The sequence below is a fragment of the Eptesicus fuscus genome, chromosome 7 (assembly GCF_027574615.1).
Source record: "Eptesicus fuscus isolate TK198812 chromosome 7, DD_ASM_mEF_20220401, whole genome shotgun sequence".
Taxonomy (NCBI): Eukaryota; Metazoa; Chordata; class Mammalia; order Chiroptera; family Vespertilionidae; genus Eptesicus; species Eptesicus fuscus.
In genome coordinates this window covers 65,459,946-65,484,139 of record NC_072479.1, presented here as the reverse complement: position 1 = coordinate 65,484,139, position 24,194 = coordinate 65,459,946, and the positions used below count along the sequence as shown (strand labels likewise).

At 34.9% G+C, this 24,194-nt stretch overlaps 1 protein-coding gene across 7 annotated transcripts in view; it reads left to right on the top strand.

Annotated features, from left to right (window-relative positions):
- PPHLN1 (periphilin 1) overlaps positions 1-24,194 on the top strand; it is a 100,514-nt gene that overhangs the window by 48,735 nt on the left and 27,585 nt on the right. For 6 of the 7 annotated variants that reach the window (XM_008140570.3, XM_008140569.3, XM_028144187.2 and 3 more), the window contains 3 exons: positions 1,504-1,583; positions 7,766-7,885; positions 9,485-9,625. In XM_008140570.3, the coding sequence (XP_008138792.2) occupies positions 1,504-1,583; positions 7,766-7,885; positions 9,485-9,625 (341 nt within the window). Of the gene's footprint in view, positions 1-1,503; positions 1,584-7,765; positions 7,886-9,484; positions 9,626-17,672; positions 17,781-18,783; positions 18,815-19,476; positions 19,576-24,194 lie in introns of those variants that run through there. The other variant, XM_054719149.1, reaches the window with a different exon arrangement.

The following is a 24,194-nucleotide window of genomic DNA, read 5'->3' as shown; positions in this document are numbered from 1 at the left end:
ATGTAGTGATGATTGGTATTTTATTTTTGATTTTTAAGGTCTACAAGAACTTTTAAACTTGCTTAGTGTGAAAACTTCTTAATGATACCACAAGTTAAAAGATTCTAGGGTTATGTCTTTTTTAAGACTGTTGGAGCTTCAGAGTTGGAATACTGTGCCTAGAGCAGGAATTGACATTTGTTGTGTCCTGTACATTTCTGGATGTTTAGCAGCATCCCTAGCCTCTGTTTACTATGTATCAGAGGCAACTCTCCCACTTGTGAAATAAAAAGTATCTTCACACATTGCCAAATGTCCCTAGAGAGGTGAGGGGTGTGTGTGTGTGTGCGGGGGTGGGGGTGGGGGGTGGAGGGGGGCCTGAGAAAGCCTTTCTGGTCTGCAGGACATTAGGAAGAGATGCTACTCACTACTGTCCTAAGGGCCTCAGAAGCCTGTGTGTCTCCAGGCCCTTGCTTAGCTATCTCGGCCACAGCAGGAAGAGCCTAAGAGGCTTTTTTTGACTGAAGCTGGCTTTGCCTCAGTTGTAAAGTCGTTTTGTCTCTGCCTCTGCTCTTGACTGCTTTCTTGGCCTTAATTCACTGTCCAGTCTTGACCAGCTTCTGTGTCACTGCAAACTTGGTGTCACTTTTTCCTCTTCTTCATAATTTCACCAGTTTTTCTAGAAGTTAAGAGCAAGGGATTTATGTTATATTTGACACATATAGACAATGTAATGAAATGTTTTTCTGTCAGGAACAACTCATTGTTATTTTTAAGATTATATTTAACTGAACTCATTTTGTTGTTGTTGAACTGGCTAAATTAATATTATTTAAATCTATTTTCTGGCTAAAGTTTCTATAAAAATAATGGTATACATAGAGCACTGACATGGGTGTCTGAATTGACTAAAGATAAAGGTTAATGATTTTATCTCATTCAGATTTATTATTAATCATTTACCATATATCTAGATACTCATTTATATCAGGGGCTGGATTAGCCCTCTAAATTATAGTTTTCTAGTTTTTAATTTTATTTTTTAGGCTGTCTAAGCATTTAAGGAATACCAGCTAAATTTCCTACATGCTTCTCTCTGTGAGCTACTGTTTAATTACCTAGTTCTCTTTGGTGGGATTTATACAATAACTCCCTGGGGTTTTTATTGTGATGTATTAAAAGTTAGATTTTAAGAACTTGGAGGAGGAAGCATTTATGATTTTGAAATTTTTTTTGCCTTGAGGTCTTCTCAGTGGTTCTGTGTTTGCAAACTGGCATTGGCGTGGCCTATACAGATGGCCGTATATGATGTCCACTGGTTCTAGATTAATTAAAAATTTTGATGCTGCTCAGCCTCTTAGAAGGATCAGTAGATTTAAATATTAACTAGGGTTTAATTTAATAATGTAATGGGAAATTTCAGTACTAAAATAAGTGTATACCCCCTTTGTTTATTCAAATACAAAATCACACTAATTGAAAACAGATGAGCTAAAAAATTTCATTGTACATTTTCTTATGTAGATAAAGAGAGACCTGTTCAGTCTTTGAAAACATCAAGAGACACTTCACCCTCAAGTTCTTCAACAGTTCCTTCATCAAAGGTTTGTTATATTTATAAAATCAATTTGAAGAGGAATTACAAAGAAAACGATATGGACTGTCTAGTACAGATGCTTTTATTCTTTATTGTCATAATGGGGGTAATTTGCATTTAAAAACTTGAATTGTAAGTAACCACAGCTTGAAAGTAGCTACCAGAGTGAATGAGCAGTTTTATCATAGAATTTTTTTCACAAGTTATGCTAAAATTAGTCTTTGCTGCTGCCCTTGCTCATCTTGACCATAACCAGGTAGCAGTGAATATTCAGTTGGGACGTATTTGATGGGCATCATGATGAAGTGGGATTTATTTCATAGATGCAAGGATGGTTCAACATCCATAAATCAATCCATGTGTTATACCACGTGAACAAAATGAAGGATAAATATTATACGACCATATCAGTAGATGCAGAAAAGTCATTTGATAGAGTTCAACATCTATTCATCCACTCATGATAAAAATTCTGAACAAATAGAGGAAATGTACATTGACATAATAAAGGCCATAGGTAACAAGCCCATAGCTAACATTGTACTCAGTGGTGCAAAGCTAAAAGCATTTTCTAACACCAGGAACAAGATAGGGTGCCCACCCTCACCATGTTTAGTCAGCAGAGTGCTGGAAGTCCCAGCCACAGCAGTTATGCAAGAAAAAGAAATCAAAGGCTTCCAGTGGGAAAGGAAGAAGTAAAACTGTCTCTGTTTACAGCTAGCATGACACTATATATAGAAAACTCTAAAGAATTTACACTAAAATTGTTAGAACTAATAAATTCAGTTAAGTTGCAGGATACAAAATGAATATTGGAATAATAAGTTGCATTTCTATATACCAAAAGGGACTATAAGGAAATGAAATTAAGATAATCCCATTTATAATAGCATAAAAAAGAATGAAATACTTAGAAATAAATTTAACCAAGCAGATAAATGATCTGTATACTGAAAACTATAAGACATGGATGAAAGAAATTGAAGAGGTAAAAAATGGAAAGACATTTTGTGCTCATGGATTGGAAGAATTAATATTGTTAAAATGTCCATGTTATCCAAAGAATCTACAGATTCAATGCAATTGCTATCAAAATTCCAGTGTCATTTTTCACAGAAATAGAACAAACAATCCTAACATTTATGTGGAGCTAAAAAGAACCCCAAGTAGCCAAAGTGATCTTGAGAAAAAAGAACAAGGCTGGCGACATCACAGTTACTGACTTTAAACTATATTACAAAACTAGAGGCCCGGTGCACGAAATTCGTGCACTGGGGGTGGGGGGTGTCTCTCAGCCCAGCCTGCACCCTCTCCAATCTGGGACATCTTTCTCACAACCCGGGACTGCTGGCTCCTGATTGCTCGCCTGCCTGCCTACCTGATTGCCCCTAACCACTTCTGCCTGCCAGCCTGATAACCCCTAACCACTCCTGTGCTGGCCTGATTGACACCTAACTGCTCCCCTGCCGGCCCGATCGCCCCCAGCTGCCCTCCCCTGCCAGCCATCTTGTGACGACATGGGGGTGGCCATCTTGTGATGATGTGAGGGCAAGACGCCACCTAGGCTTTTATTAGTATAGATTATAATAAAACAGTATGGTATTGGCATAAAAACTGACATATTGGTTAATGGAACAGAATAGAGACCTCAGAAATAAACCCATGCATATATGGCTAATTAACTTATAACAAGGAACCAAGACTATACAATGGGGAGAGAACCGTCTCTTCTATAAAGTCTGTTGGGAAAACTGAGAAGTCACATACAACAGAACAAATTGTACCCCTATTTTACACTATAAGTAAAAATCCACTTGAAGTGGATTAAAAACTTGAAACCTTAGAAGTCCTAGAAGAAAATTTAGGGGATAAGCTTGACATTGGTCTTAGCAGTGATTTTTAAAATTTGACACCAAAAGCAAGGGGAAAAAAAGCAAAAAATAAACTAATGGGACCACATCAAATTAAAGTTTCTGTACATAAAAGAAAAACCATCAACAAAATGATAAGGCAACTTACAAAATGGGAGAAAATATTTTCAAATCAAATATCTGATAAGGGATTAATACCCAAAATATATAAAGAACTTATGTAACTCAATAGGAAAAAAAACAAAAATTCTATTAAAAAATGTTCAGAGAAACTGAGTAGACATTTTTCTAAAGAAGGTATACAAATGACCAACAGGTACATGAAAAGGTTCTCAACATCACTAATCACTAAGGAAATGTAAATCAAAACTACAGTGAGAGGTCACCTCAAACCTGTTGGAATGGCTGTCATTAAAAAGATAAGAGATACTGGTAAGTGTTGAGGAAGGAGTGTAGAAAAGGGAACCTTTGTACGTATACTGTTGGAGGGAATGTAAATTGGTGTAGCCATTATGGAAAACAGTATGGAGGCTCCTTGAAAATTAAAAAATAGAGCAACCACGTGATCCAGCTATCCCACGTCTGGGTATATACCCAAAGGAAATAAAATAGGATCTTGAAGGGATAATTGCACTCCCATGTTCATTGCAGCAGTATTTACAATAGCTAAGACATGGAAGCAACCTTAGTGTCCCACAATGGAAAAATGGATAAAGAAGTTGTGGTGTATGCACACAATGGGATATTATTCAGTCATGAGAAAGAGACATCTTGCCTTTTGCAACATGGATGGATCTTTAGGGCATTATGCTAGGTGAAATAGTTAGAAAAAGACAGTACTGTATGATCTCACCCGTGGAATCTAAAAATGCAGAATTTACAGAAACATTGATGAGAAAGGTGATTACCAGGGGATGGGGGTGGTGAGTGGGGGAAGAGATGTTGATCACAGTTCTGGGGATCTAATGTATAGCATAGTGATTATAGTTAATAATAATATATCATATGCTTGAAAGTTGCTAAGAGATCTTAAATGTTCTCACCACAAAAAAGAAATAGTAATTATGTGAGATGACGCAGGTGTTCGGTAACACTATGGTTGTAATTATCTTTCCATTTTAAAATGTAGTTATATATCTCCATTTTATAGAAAAGGCTCAGAAGTTAATTTTCTCAAGGACATAACATAACTACTCTTCACTACATCATTCTTCCAGTCAGTACCTTCGCAGCATCCTAAAATGTGTTGAAACGATGATTTTTGGTTCTAATCTTCAAAACTTAAAATTTTTGAGTTGTTGTTTTTTTCTAACTGCTCTCCATAGTTAGAGATTCTCTTCACCAACCTCACACTCTTTTACTGTTGTTACATCTCTTCTTTCCTCACTTCTTTTTATTTTTCTGTCTTTGGTACATTTGGCTTTTCAGCAAGAGTAGGTATCACAGGAGTAGATACAGTTTATGCTGCTATTAAGGTGACAGCACTTCTCTGCCATAAAGGAAAAGAAAATGGTGTCTTTGTGACAACTTGTATCTTTAGAGCTTTCCCAGAAATCAGGATTTTAGAATGCTGGGTTTTGAACAGGAAAGATTGATTAGATTTTCTTTTTCTGTCTTACCTTGTTAAGGTGCATTATCCACCTGAAAGACCAGCTTGTTTTTCTTGTCAGGTAGAAGTGAAAGAAGAGCAAATAGTACTTGCCTATCCAAGTCACTGTGAATATTTAAATTATTATACATGAAATATTCATTTACCTTGAACTATAATGCCATGAAAAAACAAGTTACAACATAAAATTTTGTGGCACATATTAAAATATATTTAGTGGGAAACGATAATAAATTTTAGATATTTTTGTCTTGACAGTTTGTATAGATTGTTTGCATTTTTGTCTTAAGGTGGAATCAGAATTTCAGATTTTAGATCTAGAATCATTTTATGTATTTGGAAAGTGCACCTTCCTTTGTCTTTTGCCCAGAGTTACATGGTAGCTCTGGCGAGCTCTGTTACCTAGATTTCCTGATTTGGTTGGAGGACTTTTTTTTTCAATAGTATGGCTGCCCTCATGTAGGAGGTCAAAGGCCTTTTTTTCAGAATTTGTTTTCTGCTTTTAGAAGTTAGTTTCAAATGAGAGTTTTTTAAATGGACAGATTTAATGACAGATGAATAGAGGATTGAGTTACAGAAGATTTTGCTTCCTTTATTACTAGAGATAACTTACAATGTTTGTTTTGTTTTTGCTCTATAAAACAGATACACCAAAAAGTGAGGTGTAATTTTCTTCTTTGATATATTTGTGTGCTGTTCTTTTAATCTTTAAAAAAACTTTTACATTTTATTACTAAGTAATAATAAAAGAATTACTTATACATTTTAACTTTATGTATGGGTAGATCTTTGGACTTAGATATTTAGGCTTCTTTAATAACTGCGGAATCTCGCCACATAGATGCATCGTTATTATCTTCCAGTAAACATTACAGATGGCAAGCCAGTGGGTTGGTGAATTGAATAAGCTATGGAAGGAGGTCAAGGGCCTTGTTGTCCTGGAAGACCTAGTTTTAAGTTCCAGCTCAGGATTTACTAGTAACTGGGAAATGACTTTAAGTGTATGTGATTTTAAGTGTAAGTGGGGTGTACTTCTTGATGTATTTGAAGTTTTTTTTTTTGTGTGTGTGTGTTGTTATTTTTTTGACATTCAGTTTCTTGGTTTATAAGTTGGGGTAATAAAGTCTACCCTAGCCATCTTCATGGAATACCATTTAATTAAAATACTTTCTTTTTGGTTTACATATACAAGTACTTTATAAGTGGTAGTGTACTATAACAGGGATTACTGGCCCTGTGGTCCAGAGGAGATATATTTGGAATCAATCATGTGACTTTAGAGAAGAGGTGGGGATAAGATTAGGGGTGAAGGGCCTAATTGATGAAAATGTATGCTAATAAAATAGAATGGAATCAGTTACCATAAGGGCCTAAGGAAAGACTTGTTCTAATTTTTGTCTTACAATTTTTACATCTTATTCTATAACATAGGTCTGTAAAAAGTATTAGGAGAATCATATGTAATCCAGGAAGAACATTTTATTTTCTTCATTTTTATATTGAGCACATGGAGTGATCAATCTTTAAATATATTTTAGTTATTATAACAGATTCATTAACAATGAATATGGAAAAGAAAGAAAAACTAGAGTCTTAAGCATTATATTAGATACTTTCAGGTCTGTTACCTCTCTTGATTCTCAAAACTTCTTTGTAAAACAGTGAATATTGTTAATTTTTTAAAAATTTCAAATTGTAGTTAACATATAGTATTATATTAGTTTCAGGTGTACAACATAGAGATTAAATATTTATATAACTTATATAAAGGGATCACCCCAATAAGTCTAGTAAAACAGTGAATATTATTTATCCCTATTTCTTAAATGAGGAAATTAAAACACACAATGTCATAAATTATGTATATAAAATCATTTATCTGGCAAGTGAATTCAAACCCAGGTCTGTCTGTAACTTCATATCCCATTTCTTGTTTAGTGTTGTAAGTGGTTGAAGAAGGGAAGTAATTGTAGTATCAAAAAATGAAATTTAAGCCCTGGCCAGTGTGGCTCAATTGGTTGATCATTGTCCCATGAACCAAAAGTTCACTGGTTCTATTTTTGGTCAGGGCACATGCCCAGGTTTCGGGCTTAATCCCATAGGGGGTGTGCAGGAGGCAGCTGATTAATGATTCTCTTTCATCATTGATGTTTCTATCTCTCCCTTTCCCTTTCTTTCTCTCTAAAATAAAAACAAAACAACAACAAAAAGAACCTCTTTAAAAAATGGACTTTTAAGTTTATTGGTTTTGTGTAAAGAGTAGGCTTTATATAACTTATTACAAATTATAAAAATAGCATATCTGGACTTTTCTGTTACACTAATTAGAAATTTACCCTGATGAGATTTGGCATTATTTATTTCATTGAATATAATTACAGATAAAAAGTTGAAATCCATATGATGTCTTAATATGTTCTAAATACTATTAGTATATTAGTTCATTGTCAGTATCTTTTGTTCCTTAGATTAATTTCTGAAGTTTTAGGTAAATGGAATTAAAAGGCTAGTCTGTATGTCCCAAATGAATTGCTACTTAAATTCAATGTTGAATATTTTTTGAAAAAGCAAATAAAGAATGTACTTGTTCTCTAGATGTTATTTGAAGGTTTCTATGATTTTAAGTGTAAGTGGGGTGTACTTCTTGATGTATTTGAAGTTTAAAAGCCCTCGAGAATTGTAACAGAACTGTTCTTTTGTTTTTATTAGGTGTTAGACAAACCCAGTAAGCTAACTCAAAAGGAACTTGCTGAGGCTGCAAGCAAGTGGGCTGCTGAAAAGCTAGAGAAGGCAGATGAAAGTAACTTACCTGAAATTTCTGAGTATGAGGTAAGGCATCATTTCTCCTTTATGTTTCCCTTCTGAGAGTTTTAGTCTAGATTTTAAATTATGGGCAGAAAATAATTGATTCTAGTATTTTAAAATATATTTGGTGAAACTATTCTTATATATTAAAACTTATCACATACAGTAATAGTATGAATATGAATAACTGAATTCAACAATTATACTGTCAAAGTCTCCAATAGTTAGAAGTGTAAGAATAATATAAATATCGAATGAAATGAAAATGCATTATCTATATACTTTGCTGTTAAAAGTATCTCTAGAAATCATGCTAAGCCACTAGTGATGAAACAGTGAATTCAGAACAGAAATCTAATTAGACCTTGATATTTTATTTCTCTCTCCCTCTTCTTTCCTCTCTGAAATCAATAAAAAGATATTTAAAAAAAAGAATCTGATGATCTACCTGTGTAGTTAAAATAAAAGTCTTTCCTCATTCATTTTTTTTCTCCAGTGTTTTTAGAAAGTACGAGTAATTGGCTGTAGTCTTTTTGCGGGATAATTTATTCATTAATGAATTGTTCTAAAATAGAAGTTATTATTGCTTTTGGGGATTGTTTTCTTTTTATTTCAATAAATTTTTAGGCTACAGGAGCAAGGTAGTTTTAACTTCTGAAAATAGAGCTCTTTTTCATGTTCCTTTTAAAAAAATATGTATTTATTGATTTTTAGAGATTGAAGAAGACAGAGGGAGAAATAGAAACATTGATGAGAGAGAAACATCACATAAATTGGCTGCCTCCTTCATGCCCCCTTGCTGGGGATCGAGTCAGCAACTGGGGCATGTGCCCTGACTGGGAATCAAACCAGCGACCTCTTGGTGCATGGTTTGGCACTCAACCACTGCGCCACACTGGCCAGGCCCATGTTTATGTTTATGTTTATAAACACTTCCAATTGGAATTTTTCTCTTCAGTGTTTCTTAAATAGATTGCTTAAGGAATAGTTATAGGACAGACCTTCTAGCTGTGTCTTAAAATCACATGAAATATAATTTTGGAATTAAATAAGTCTAGAAACTTTGTCATACTTAACATTTTTAAGTTACCAATTATTTTCTCTTTAATTCTCCTGCTTATCATCATACCTAATAAAATAGTAATGTGCAAATTACCATCACTCCACTACGCCCACGATTGGGCCGGCTAGAGGCGCGGGGGGCGGGACTCAGGGTGGCCGATTGGCTGGCGGTAGGAGCGGGGGTCGGGGACTCGCGAGTCCCGGACCCCCGCTCCTCCCACCAGCTTAAACCGCCAGTTTTCCTCTGGCCACCCGCCCTATCGGAGCGCCTCCTGATCAGAGTTCCTCTCGGGGTGGCCGATCGTGCTGGCGGGAGGCGCTCTGATCGGCAGATGGCCAGAGGAAAACTGCTGCTGGCAGATAACTGGTGCCGGCAGCCAGGTGAAGGAAAAGTCTATTGCACGAAACTTCGTGCAACGGGCTCCTAGTTATGCATAATGAAATTGAAAGTGTTTTCTTAAAACAGGTTAAATTTAGCACATTCTCTTGATAGAATCTGTAAGTTAGTGCCTATACAAGTCCTTTAACAAAGCAATTAAAGATTTGTAATTTCTCTTAAAGGCAGGATCCACAGCACCATTGTTCATTGACCAGTCAGAAGAACCTGAGTCAAATGCAGCAGATGGCATAGAGTTATTTGAAGACAGTCAGCTAAACAGCCGCTCCAAAGCAATAGCATCAAAAACCAAAGAGATTGAACAGGTGAGAATCCAGTCTTCTTAAGGTTCATAATCTTTTGTTCATGTCACTTTTAACGTGGTATTTACAGTAAATATTTATTGAATAAATAGATTTCATTTTGTTCTTTCCCACTTGTGACTCTGAAATAATTTTTAAAATTATAAAAATTGTTTGATTTGATTTCACAGTAATTTTGGTCAGTTTGGTCCCTGGCTCCTGTTTACTTGTTTATTTTTTTAAATAAAAAGCAAGCTTCCTTTTTAGAGAATATTAATATTCTAGTTAGTATGGAGAAATTTAAAAAGTAATAAAAGTAATAGGAATGGGCTAAAAGAAATATGAAATATACCAAATGTTAGTAAGTTTTGTTTGAATATTGGGATTAGACATTTCTTATGTTTTTCATTATACTTTTAAGAATTTTTCAAATATTAAAGAAAAATGAATGATAGCTCTTTAAATCTAATTTTAATGATGTCATTCTTGAAAGTAGGATCTTGTTTTTAATAGATTAAATAGTTTGCTTAAGGCATAGTTATAGGACAAAAACTCTAGTGTGAAATATAATTTTGGAATGGAAAACACCTAGAGGCTTTGCCTTACCAAAGATTAAAAAAAGTAGCAATCATTGTCTTTTTAATCCTCCTTATATTAACGCATAGCAAAATTTTAAGTGTTTCATTTTGGAAATATTGCCTGCCTCATAGGTTATTATCACTTTGTGAGGATTAAATGAATAAACTGCTAAAGGGCTTTATAAAATGTAATATATTGTACAAGGTTTTTTTTTTTTAAAAAATATGTTTTTATTGATTTTAGAGGGAGGAAGGGGGAAAGAGAAAGAGAGGTTAGAGAAAAATATGATTGGTTGCTTCCTGCACATGCCCTGACTGGAGACCAAACCCACCTGGGTAAGTGCCCTGACTATGAATTGAACCAGTGACCGTTAATGTGCAGGATGATGCTTAACCAACTGAGCAGGCCGGGGCACAAGGGTTTGTTTTTGCTGTTTCTCTTCAATGCCTTGAGTCAATGTCATTATATTGTTACTAGAGGCCCGGTGCACGGATTCGTGTACCAGTGGGGTCTCTTGGCCTGGCCTGTGGGGATTGGGCTGAAACCGGCTCTCTGACATCCCCCAAGGGGTCCTGGATTGTGAGAGGGTGCAGGCCAGGCCGAGTGACCCCATTGGTTCATGAATCCGTGCACCAGGCCTCTAGTATGCATATAAGATCTTTGGTTAATCTTCTCCCGCCCTCTCCCCCCCTGCCCTCTTTCCTCTGAAATTGGTCAGTTCCATGTTTCCATGTCTGTGGTTTCCACTCCTGCGTTCAGCATCTTCCCCCTGGTGGTCAGTGCGCATCATAGCTACCGGTCGGATGGTCAAACAGTCAGCCGGTTGCTTAGGCTTTTATATAGATAAAATATTCTAAAAACTATTGGAAATTTGGAACAAAATTAATTTTTTCTCAAGATTCTGTTCAATTCCCAAAAATTTAAATCTATCTCCCTTGATTAGATAGGAGAAGATCTTAACCAAATCCTAGATGTGATTGTGAAGCGTATATTGATATCACCCTAATGGCTAAAGTTAAGAACATGGATAGGAAATTTGTCACGTAGACCAGTAGGGTTTAAAAATGGACATGGTAGCCGAAACCGGTTTGGCTCAGTGGATAGAGTGTCGGTCTGAGGACTGAAGGGTCCCAGGTTTGATTCCGGTCAAGGGCATGTACATTGGTTGCGGGCACATCCCCGGTGGGGGGTGTGCAGGAGGCAGCTGGTTGATGTTTCTCTCTCATCGATGTTTCTAGCTCTCTATCCCTCTCCCTTCCTCTCTGTAAAAAATCAATAAAATATATTTTTTTTAAAAAAGCAAACTAATAAATAAATAAATAAATAAATAAAAATGGACATGGTTAGCAGTATCAGGTGCTTGGAGGAATATAAGGAAAATGGAGACTGGGAAAATTTTGTTTAACTTGGTGAAGTGAAGATGGATTGGTGCCTTTTGAGATATCAATTAAATGAGAGCATAAATAAAAGGTTTGACCTGGCTGGTGTGGCTCAGGGTTGAGTGTTGACTATGAACCAGGAGGTCACAGACCGATTCCTGGTCATGGCACATACCTCGGTTTGGGGCTCGAACCCCAGTAGGAGGAGGCAGCTGGTTGATGATTCTCTCTCATCACTCATGTTTCTCTCACCCTCTGCCTTCCTCTCTGAAATCAATAAAAACATATTTTAAAAAAATAAAAGGCTTACTCACAGGATTTATCTTCAATATGAATATGAATATGAATATCATCTACCCTATATAAAATTACTGCCCTCTGTCTTTTTACTCTGATTTATTTTCCTTTGTAGCTATTTTTGTCACTTGACATACGCTTTTATTTGTTTGCTTGTCTCCCTGCACCATAATGGAAACTTCATGAGAGCAAGAACCTTTTGTTTACTGCTTTATCTCCATTACCTAGAACAGTCATTAGCATGTAGTGGGCTCTTAAGAAATATTTCTTTTATGGATTATGGATGGAGTCATAAACCTAGAATTGAACTTTGAAATAGTTTCTGAATAGTTTCTGAATCACTTGAAATCAGACACTGTATCTTACCTGACCACCTAACAGAGTGCCTAGGCCCTGCACTTAGTGTAAGTGCTTGATAAATGTTTGTTGAATGAATGATTTAATGTTATTATTTTTTCCACCCGATTTGCAGTTCTTTAAAGGAAAGATTCTCTTAAGAATATAACTGGTTGCAAAACTTGACTTAAATAACAGGAGGAGATTATTATTTTCAGTTGTGGCTTATTAATATCTGTACTATTGCATCTTGTTATTATTCATAGTTGATCTATTTGATCTTGAAAAGGTGGGTTACTAGTCAGATGTAGAGGCTAGCTTAGCAGTACACACAAAATTATTTAATATGAAACCAGTTTTTATAGTACTTTTTGGATACCTATATGTGTTTGACCTAGAGGGATGACTGCATCTCTGTTTTTATGTGCCCATTGTTCAAACACATGAAAAATCTGATACTAAAGTATATTGAGATTATTACAGTAAAGACAGATGACCTAAAGAAGGAAAAATAAGTCTAAAGAACATTGCCATATTCTAATGTTAATAGAGAAGTAAAACAGTTATTAGAAGTATTATAAAATAGAAAACTTAATGATGTTACATATTGGAATACTATAATTACTATGTTTTTGCTAGGGTGCTTTTTTTTTATATATATATTGACAAGAAAAACCAAAAGTCCCCCAAATGTTAGATAGCTACCAAGTAATGATATAATTATTTTATAAATTTGTGTCTAAAATTAAGTGACTTTTGAAAATTAAAGTAGTTTTAAGGGGATTTTTCTCAATTTTTTCCATTTCTAGCTTTTGCATATTTTATTTTTAGGTATTAAGTACCCAATGGATGGAATATTATAAAGGCTTGAGAAAGCTTGATGGTAGTTACACAGCTGTCCAGAAGTTATTATTTACATTTTTCAGATGCGTAAGATATTTTGAAAAACAATATAATAGCCCCAAACAAATCAAGCTTAGAAAAGTGTAAAAATATAAATATTGGTGTAATACTCAGCTGTTTTTTCTTTCTGTTGTGTCAAGTGCAATGTGTTCAGATGTAAAGATAAATGACCACATAAAATGTTTTGAAAGTTTATAGAAATCAGGTCCTTCAGCCCTTGAGTCCCAAGAAAGTCATTAACTTGAGGTAGTATTATGATATAAAATAAATCTGTAGGCCAAAATTTGGTATAATTTAAAGTGCCTATAAATGTGATTTGATGTTTAAGGACATGCATATGGAGGTAGATTGTATCAGAATCGCATCTGTGAGGGAGTAGTTCATGTCCTTTGCCATAATTTTGCCATCTCATCCCTGGGCATATAAAAATTTGGTAAGGTTGAAGGTGCAAGTGCTTTTTGAAGAAGTTACCAAGGTCATGATCAGTTATGGCAGAGAAGCACTGGTCTCAAGTCCTTGAGCCAGAGACATCAAGTTGTATTTCTGAATATTGTGTTGCTAGAGATCATCTGAATCATCCCAGTTTTACTTGAATATCCTTTAGTGGGTATGATCCATTCTTTTGCCACAACACACTTAGCCTCCTTAGGCTTTGCATCCTATGGTATATCATTCCTCCCCCTTTTTCCTCCCATATTACCCCCTCTTTCCTTATTTGGGCTGTCTTTTACATTTAATTATTGGGATATTTCCCTAGTTTTCTGGCTTCTGAACTTCAGCAAATTTCAGAATTTCTCCTGTCAGTATAGTAATTCCTAGAGAGACTTAACCCACAAAATTATGGATGATAATTTTAACCGATGTCTCTCAAGTCTTTGACTGATGTCTCTCAAGTCTTAATATACTTACTATTGCTGAACTATCTGATTTTGGAAGTGCATCTCACTACTTGATATTTTACCAGTGAAGAGTCTTGTCTTTTAACAAACTGTTACTTTGAATGAAATCTTCCATTATTACATACCCTTCTTCCATCTCCTGCACCTCCGGGATAAAGCAGTATTTACCTTAACTCTGTGGAACTTTCTCATGTTTAAGATTTGCAAGGTCCTTCATACTTTGATAAACTTGTGCTTAGATATAGACTTTTCCTGGGGCCTGGTATCTAATGATGTTAAAAGTCTCCTTGTAATTCCCCACTGGAATTTCAAGATCTGGATTAGATTTGATTTGCTACCTTCCTCTTCAGATAGAATCAGATAATCTGAGTAGATCTGGAATATACATATGTAATATGCATATTCATGTTCTGCCTGGCACTTCATTTGACTAAGAGTGTTAGGATAGCTAAAATCCTAAAGTGACAGCAAGTAGCCGAGTAGTAGTTAATTAATACAACAACTACGAAGGATAGTTAGTGTGCAACTGGAATTTATTAGGATGTTTTTCTGTGCAGATAGTCTTGAACAAAGAACCTTCCATCTATTCATCCTCCAGGCACAGTACTTACATTACTATTCGCTCTCTTTGTTGTACATCTGTAGAGCTTCTTGGATTTCTACCATACATTCTCTGGTAGGTTATCAGAGATTCACATACTTTAATGTGCCCTTTGGGATCTTGTTAAAATACAGATTCTGACTCAGTAAATCTGGGATGGGACTTGAGATTCAAATTTCTAGCATTGTCCCAGAAGATGCTGATTCTACTAGTCTGTGGAATATATTTGGAGTAACAAGGAATTAGAAGGAGGTAACTTTTTTCTTATATTTTTCTGTAGTTTATACTGTGTTAAATGGTTGAAAACTACCACCTTATTTTTATGTAAATTAGAGAAGTTCTAGTTTATCAATTTTTAAATAGGTATAATTGCTATATAATAAAATGCACAAATCTTTAAATATTCATTTGGATGAGTCTTGACAGTTGTAACACTGTGTATCACCCCAAACAAATATTTATGAAAGTCTTTTCAGGTATGAACATTTGATTATACTGACAGTAATAAGGATTTAGTTAGGAACTAAAGTTATGGTCATATCTCAAAAGTATGTGTTCTGATTGGTTTATGTTAAATGTCCTCCACCCATCCCTTAAAGGCTGTATTTTAAGTAATAACATACACAAGCATAAAATTCAACAGGTACAAGAGATTATGCAGTGTAAAACAAATTTGCTTCTCACCCATAGCTCTTAGCTGCCCACTTCCCCTCCGCCTCCAGCATGTAGATATACTCATATGTGATATGAATATATATGTGTGCTAGTATATATACACAATTTATATATTATATTTGTGCATATATACATATACACACATATACACACACCCATGCATCTGGAGCACAATTCATCTAAATGAGTAAAGATAATAGTTGGTTTGTGTGTCTCTGTATCTTTTTCTTTAAATACAAATGGCATATCATGTTCCCTATTTGATGTATCTTAGAGACCATTCTGTATCAGCATGTATAACTAACTAGTTCCCTAGTAATAAATATATATAATCCCTTGTGAACCATGTTTTAAAATACAGTTTCTCTGATTCCTCCACATTAAAAAATAAGTTTTATATGTGTATTTTTATTTATTTATTTATATGTATATTTTTTAAATAAAGTATTACATTTAAAATGAGCAATTTGGGGGGGATTTAATACTATGGGTGTCAAATGCCTGTGTTTTTATTTCTTATGAAGTGCTGTGCAGGTTTTAATAACTGTATAAGAAATCACCAGAGTGTCTGTTAACCTCTCATGATTCTAATGAATAACGAGTATATGATTGCAGAAGATCTTAGTATATTGCATAATACCAATTATTGTTAATCATTCTTAAAAATTATATTAGTAGATACAATTACTAAAATCGAAACTAGTGTAATTGCAGGGATATGCCTGAAAATATTCTTTAAATGCCTTATTCACGGTATTCCTCAAATCACAGAAAATTTATCATTTGTATGGGGAAAAGTCTCTTCTTTCTTATTACTTGGTGGGTAATAACTAAAAAAAGAACAAGTACTGTGAAGGTAAATTTATTTTTGAAACATCTTTGGCTATTTCAGAATACTCTTCTAACATAATGCTATTTTATGGAAATGCAGATATTTCTACTTAAGTCTCTGTTGAAATAAGAGTTTATTTTATATTCATCTGATAATCTTTAATAATAAAAGCATAATATGCTATTTAGACCAGACGTCCTTCCGGACGAAGCCAGGGCTGCGAGGGAAGCCCGGGTCCTGGCAGCAGGGGGAGGGGAGGAGGAAGGCCTACTCTTGCACAAATTTTGTGCATCGTGCCTCTAGTTTATAAATAAAATGTAGATGGGAATAATTTCAGATCTAGATATGCTGCTAATCGGGTGTTCTAAAACATTTAAATATAGAGAGTATTAAGAAACGCTTTATTAAGGGGATTATTTTTGTTTTCTTTCTTTTAACTTAAAAGGACTCAGACAGAATGTACATTTATTTTAGTAAAGACTTTTTTTTTTTAACTTTTAGAGAGAGAGAGATAGGGAGAGGGAGAGAGAGAGAAACATCGATCGGATGCTTCCTGTATGCGTCCCAACTGGGTTGAACCTGAAACTTGGATATGTGCCCTGACCAGGAATGGAACCCATGACCCTTCAATGCATGGGACAATGCTCAAACCAACTGAGCCACACTGGCCAGGGCTAGTAAAGACATTTTTATAGTCACTGATAGCTATGCCAGCCTTGATGTATTAAAGAAATTTTATTTCCTAGCCATCCAAGAACCTCTTTACTTACTCTAATTAACTAAGAAAAATCAAGTTAATTTACAAATCATTTTGTTGCCTGTCTAGGTCATTAGCCTTATAGGTTAATAAGATTTTATTGTGAGTCTAGATCAAGCTACTTAATATATAATTTTTATTTTTATTTGAACTATACCTTCACCTTTTAAAAAATTATTTATTGTTTAAAGTGATACACATGTCTCCTTTTTCCCCCATAGACCTCTCCCCAGCCACTCCCACTCCCCAGCACATGCCCTCAGCCCCCTACTGTCTGTGTCCAAGGGTTATGCTTTTATGCATGCATACAAGTCTTTTGGTTCATCTCTTACACCCCGCCGAACCCCCTCACCTCCTCCCCCCTTCCCTCTGATGTTTGGTTGTCTGTTTGATGCTTTTAATGTCTCTGGATCTATTTTTGTTCATCAGTTTATGTCGTTCATTATATTCCACAAATGAGTGAGATCATGTGATATTTATCTTTCTCTGACTGGCTTATTTCGCTTAGCATCATGCTCTCTAGGTCCATGCACGCTGTTGGGGTGGTAAGAGATCTTTCTTTTTTACAGCAGCGTAATATTCCATTGTGTAGATGTACCACTATTTTCTAATCCATTCATCTGCTGATGGGCACTTAGGCTGTTCCCAAATCTTAGCTATTGTAAATTGTGCTGCTATGAACATAGGCGTGCATATATCCTTTCTGATTAGTGTTTCTGATTTCTTGGGATATATTCCTAGAAGTGTGATTACTGGGTCAAATGGGAGTTCCATTTTTAATTTTTTGAGGAAACTCCATACTGTTTTCTACAGTTGCTGCACCAGTCTGCATTCCCACCAGCAGTGCACGAGGGTTCCTTTCTCCACATCCTCGCCAGCACTTGTCGTTTGTTGATTTGTTGATGAAAGCCATTCTGACAGGTATGAGGCGGTACCTCATTGTAGTTTTGATTTGCATCTCTCGGATGATTAGTGACTTTGAGCATGTTTTCATATGTCTCTTGGCCTTCTGTATGTATACTTTTTGAAAAGTGTCTATTTAGATCATTTGCCCATTTTTTGATTGGATTGTTTATCTTCCTTTTTTTAAGTTTTATTATGAGTTCCCTATAAATTTTGGAGATTAAACCCTTATGGGATATAACATTGGCAAATATGTTCTCCCATGCAGTGGGCTCTCTTGTTGTTTTGTTATTTCGTTTTTATTTTTTATTTTTTGCTGTGCAGAAGCTTTTTATTTTGATGTAGTCCCATTTGTTTATTTTCTCCTTAATTTCCATTGTCCTAAAAGCTGTATTGGTAAAGATATTGCAACGACATATGTTGATATTTTGCTGCCTATGGATTCTTCTAAGATTTTTATGGTTGCCCGTCTTACGTTTAAGTCCTTTATCCATTTTGAATTTATTTTTGTGTATGGTGTAAGTTGGTGGTCTAGTTTCATTTTTTTGCATGTATCTGTCCAATTTTCCCAACACCATTTATTGAAGAGACTGTCTTGAATCCATTGTAATGCTCTTGCCTCCTATGTCAAATATTGAGTATAATGGCTTGGATCGATTTCTGGGTTCTCTGTTCTGTTCCATTGGTCTATATGTCTGTTCTTGTGCCAGAACTGTTTTGAGAACAGTGGCTTTGTAATATAGTTTGATATCTGGTATTGTGATCCCTCCAACTTTGTTCTTCTTTCTTAGGATTGCTGCAGCTATTTGGGGTCTTTTTTTATTCCGTATAAATTTTTGGAGAGTTTGTTCTAGGTCTGTGAAATACGCTGTTGGTATTTTAATGGGGAGTGCATTGAATGTATAGATTGCTTTGGGTAGTATGGACATTTTAATGATATTGATTCTACCAATCCATGAACACGGTATATTCTTCCATTTATTTATGTCTTCCTCTTGTCTCTTTTTTCAACGTTCTGTAGTTCTCTGAGGACAGGTCTTTTACCTCCTTAGGTAAGTTTATTCCTAGGTATCCTAATTTTTTTTGTTGCAGTGGTAAATGGGATTGTTTTTTAGCTTCTCTTTCTGTAAGTTCCTTATTGGTGTATAAAAAAGCCATAGATTTTTGGGTGTTAATTTTGTATCCTGCTACATTGCCAATTTCATTAAGTCTAGTAGTTTTTTGATGGAGTCTTTAGGGTTTTCTATGTGTAATATCATGTCATCTGCGAATAATTACTGTTTTCTTTTCAAATTTGGATGCCTTTTTATACGTTCACCATTTTTGTGACCATATGGGCTGCTCATTAGCTTTTTTTTTTTTTTTTTACTTTTTTTCTCAAAGTAAAAAAATTGGATTGAATAATCTTTTAGGTCCCTTTCTAATCTAAATCATACTAAAAATATATAGCTAAGAGTGCTTCTTCGAGACACACTGTTATGTGTAGCTAATTTCAGATTTGATTATAGGTTTTTAGGCATTTTAATTTTTTTAACCTCTTCATAAGGATACAGGGATTTTATGGTAAAACGTTTTTTAAAAACTCAAATATACCATTGCTATAATCAGTCTAATTAATTGATGTTTGTTTAGCTAATGAGTTGTACAGAAAATGTTTTCTTCAGCAAATAAGATGCTATATTTGATCATTGTTCTTCCTGTGGGCCTTTTGCAGTGTATAGTTTCAGTCACCGTCTAAACAGCTGATGGGCCCTGGCTGGTTTGGCTCAGTGGATAGAGGGTTAGCCTGCGGACTACAGGGTCCCGTGTTCGATTCCCGTCAAGGGCACATGCCCCGGCTGTGGGTTTGATCCCCAGTAGGGGGCGTGCAGGAGGCAGCCAATCAAAGATTCTCTCTCATCATTGATGTTTCTATCTCTCTTTCCCTTCCTTTCTGAAATCAATAAAAATATATTTAAATAAATAAATAAACAGCTGATGGTTCCCAGCAACTCTCACTAGCTTTTGCTCTTTCTTTGTGAACATATGATAGGATATTTTGCTTTACTTTTAAACTAAAACGGCTAGAAGAGTAATCAAATATACCACCTTCCTGAAATGTTAACTAGAGTTGGAACATGGAAAAAAATCAGCTTTTAACATATGATGGATTAAAATGAAATTATTTTCAAAGTAGTGGTAACTCTATTGTTGTATATGCATGATCTAAGCATTTCATACTAGCCTTACATAATAGAAACATTCGTTGTTTTTCTTTTTTTATCAGAGCAAGTACTGAACCTCTTAAAAGTGCAGTTCTCACCACTATCTTGTCTAGACATCAAGTCTACCCTACTTTATTTAACACTCCATTATTACCAGCCACTTGTTCAGGCTTTACATATATAGATTTGGTAATACATACTCACATAAGATTTACCTCTGAAAAAGTCTCATTCCCAAAACACATAGAAAATATATAATTTATTTTGGCCAAATTTCAAAGTCTTTAAATGTTATAATTTATCACTCAGATTCTGGTCATGCTCCTACTACAGAAACTTGTTGCTGAAGTACAAGTATAAAGTTTTCATTATCTAAGGGAATTTCATCTGAGAACTATATCATGAAGTGGGTTGTGTCAAATTTGAAATGTCAAATCCAAGCATCTCAGCCTTTAAATTGAAAGATAAATTGTTTTATATCTGATGTAAATCTATAAATATAAAAATTGATGACTCAGTTAAGATACTATTTTTATATAAAATATAAAAATTGACAGTACAGATACCAAGTCTAATCAGAACTATACTTAAAATGCTACAAGTACCAGAAGAGGTGAGGCCATCTTGGACCTTATCCCCAGGGATGTCATTACTAAACAAAAAGGACACAACTCAAATGTTCCCATGGCATAAACTCAAGTGTGTGCTTCCTTCTTTCACCTCTCCTCTTCCTCCCCTGTCCACCAGTGTCAGGTAAGGATTTTCTCGACTGGTTTCAAATTACCATCCTTTGCTATTCAGTTCCCTTTTTGTAAGTTGACAGTGGTCTCTGAGTCCTTTGCATGTAAGTACTGGAGTGTGGCATAGTCAATGCTGGATGCGTCCAGTTAGTGTTTTAACCTCTCAGAGCCCTTTGCCTCATTTGTTAAATGGGATTAATTGCACATTCTCCCTCAGAATAAACAATTTTATGTGAAAGCCCTTTGTATGTTGAAAAACACGAAGTGATTATGGTATTATATAAGTATTACTTTTGGAATATTGACTACTTTCAGATTACTTCTTAGGAATATTTTATAGCAAGTTTCTTATATAGAGTTAACCATGAGAGCCATTTTCTCACCACGGTCAGGGTTGGGGCTTGTCCTATTACTTCTGTTCTTGTTTTTTATTTCCCCCCATTTATTAAAAATGAATATAAAAATAATTTTATGATGAAATACTTTGTTTATTTCGGGGGACTTTGTAATTTTGCTTTCACATTTTCCATTTGGCTTTTTTTTTTTTTTTATCTCACTAGTCCTTATCTATATTTCTAGACATAAGAAGTACCATCAAAAAGATTTTTCTTTTTCCTTAGAATTCCTTGAGGAATTCCTAAAACATACATTGTTCTAATATTTTTCTCCTTTATTTCTCATCACCCGTTTTTTAGATGTGATCCCTCCTATAAAATCTGCTGTCTTAACTTTATTTTTTAAAAATTGAGCTCACAGAGAGGAAGGAAAGGAAGGAGGGAGAGAGGGAGGGGGGGAAGGAAGGAGTGAAGGAGTGAGGGAGACATTGATTTGTTGTTCTTCTTATTTATGCATTCGTTGGTTGCTTCTTGTATGTGTCCTGACCAAGGATTGAACTCACAACCTTGGTGTATTGGGATGATGCTCTTACCAACTGAGCTACCCACCCAGGGCTGCACCTTATAGCATTTTAACTCCATTGAACTTCCTCTTGATTGATCTATTACTGTTTATGTTTTACTTTCATGTATATTTTAGTATGTTTTTATTGGTTTCAGAGAGGAAGGGAGAAGGGAGAGAGATAGAAACATCACTGATGAAATAGAATCATTGATCGGTTGCCTCCTGCACACCCCCCTACTGGGGACTAAGCCCGCAATCTGGGCATGTGCCCTGACCTGGAATCAAACCGTGATCTCCTGGTTCATAGGTTGGCATTCAGCCACTGAGCCAGCCACACCAGCTGGGCCTTTCATGTATATTTTAAATCCCACAATGTACTAACAGTATTTTATGCAGTTAATATTTATTTGGGTTTATTTAAATATTTGCCCTTGCTGTTCCTTTCTTTGCTTCTTGTGACTCTAACTCCCATCAAGGATCCTTATCTTCTCCCTAAGAACAATGACTAACTAGATTCTAGTGTAACCACACTATGGAATTTTACATAGTTAATAGAAGGATTTATAGAGAATTGCCACAATGCTGCTGCATTAGTTTAGTAGTTATAACAAGTAGTGTAGGAATTTTGGAATTAGAGGATTTGGCTTGAATCCTAGTTCAGCACTTACTGTGTGTTTCTGAGAAACTCAATTTTCTGAGCTGTGCTTTTGCTCACTACTCTAATGGGGATGGTAATATTACCCACTTCATGATAATGTTAGAATTAAGTGAGAATAGAAATTTAAGTTGCCTAGCACATTGTCAGTAATCAAAATGGCTGCTATTACTATTTTGTACTATTTTTCATGGTAGATGAAAGGTATTTAACTCTTGTGAGCTTACAAGGTTTTTGTGGGATAGCCTGGAATCCCAATTTAGAAAAATAAGGCCCAAACTCCTACCAAGTAACTTATAAATTACACTAAAAAGCAATCTGTTCCTTTGGTAATCCTTGTGTTTTGAATTATAGTCTTTGTGAATAGATTGAAATGATAATTGATGTGATTAAAACCACGAACGAAAAAAATGACTCCTCCTGTTCCCTTCATCTGTTGATTCCCTTTTACTAGAAGTAAAACGTAAAAGGCACAGTAAATATTAAATAACTGAAATGTGTTATCAGGATGGTGATAATATACTGCTATATTGTTATCTCCATTTATCTGTGATGGTTATGATTGTATTGAGGCTGGTAGGACTTGATTTTTGTACATATATCTTTTAAAGATTAATTTGCTTGGGGAAAACTTTAAAAATATATACAACAGCAAATAATAACTAAAGGGCTTTTGCCCTTTAGTTATTATTTTATCCATACAATCCCCATGTTAGATTGATGAAAATATTTTATTTCAGGGTAAATTTGAAATAATCATATATATGGTATGTGAATTCAAGTTACAAAGTTTTAAGTTTTTTTTAATTTAAATTTTTATAATTACATGTCAGCAAATATAGTAGTCACTTTCTCCCCACTAAATCACTTTATGTCAGATTTTTCCTGAACGTTTGCTTAAACATACACATTCCATTGTCTTTTGCTGTATATAGACTGTATTGAATTGTGGTGTTTATTTCAATCTTTAGGCTATTTCTAACTTTGAAGATTATTTATCTGTTTTCATTAGCTTTACTGGCATATACACATACACACGTACACATACATATACACACACACTTCTTTTGAGGGTCCTCCATAATAATTCTTGCCCAGGAGCTTTGACAGTTTTATACTGCATTGATGTCTAATTATGGGTTGCATTGTTCTGCCCTGAAGTTTTATTCTATTATTAGCATTCTTTATTGGCACTGTTTGAGGAGAGCTAAGAAGAAAAACCACTTGTGCTGTTTCAACAACTGTTATGCTACATATGTTTTTCATCCCTTTATAACTGTATATGTGGTCCAAATGTTACAGATCAAATGAGGTCTTAGTAATAATAAAGATTTTTTTAATCTAGAGATTTTAAATAGTACTCATTTATTCTGTTAAAATATTTAATCATAAGCTATTTTAGTAAAACTTCTTGGTACCACTAGGATCAAGCTTGCAGAAATGCATGTGATTCTCTCAGTAGGGGATTTATTACATAAAAATATTTTTCCATTGCATGTTTTCTAATGTAGTACATTCTTGATTGTGATTGTGAAAGAGATCAGGGCCGTATGTAAACAAAAGAGTAAAATAAATTAATTGTGTTTTTAGTTGAAACCTGATGTTATGGGAGGATAGTTGTTTGCAGCATGTATAACTTTCTAAGTTTTGTTTTATTTACTCTAAAATTTTATTTTTATTCATTGAAGTCACCAGTTACACAACCAAGTACTGTTTGCCATGAAAGCTGCACAGCCAAAAGTTAGTAACATCTTTTCCTCCTTCCCATAGCTAGCATATGTTCTTCTACAATACTACTTAACCTTTTCAATTGGCTGAAAGGAAGATGACCCAATTAATCATCTTTGTATCATCCTGAGTTCCTCACCTTCAGTAGGCTCACAGTTAATGTTTGATAGTGCAATGAATGGAACTGGTTAGAGTGCCTGAAGCA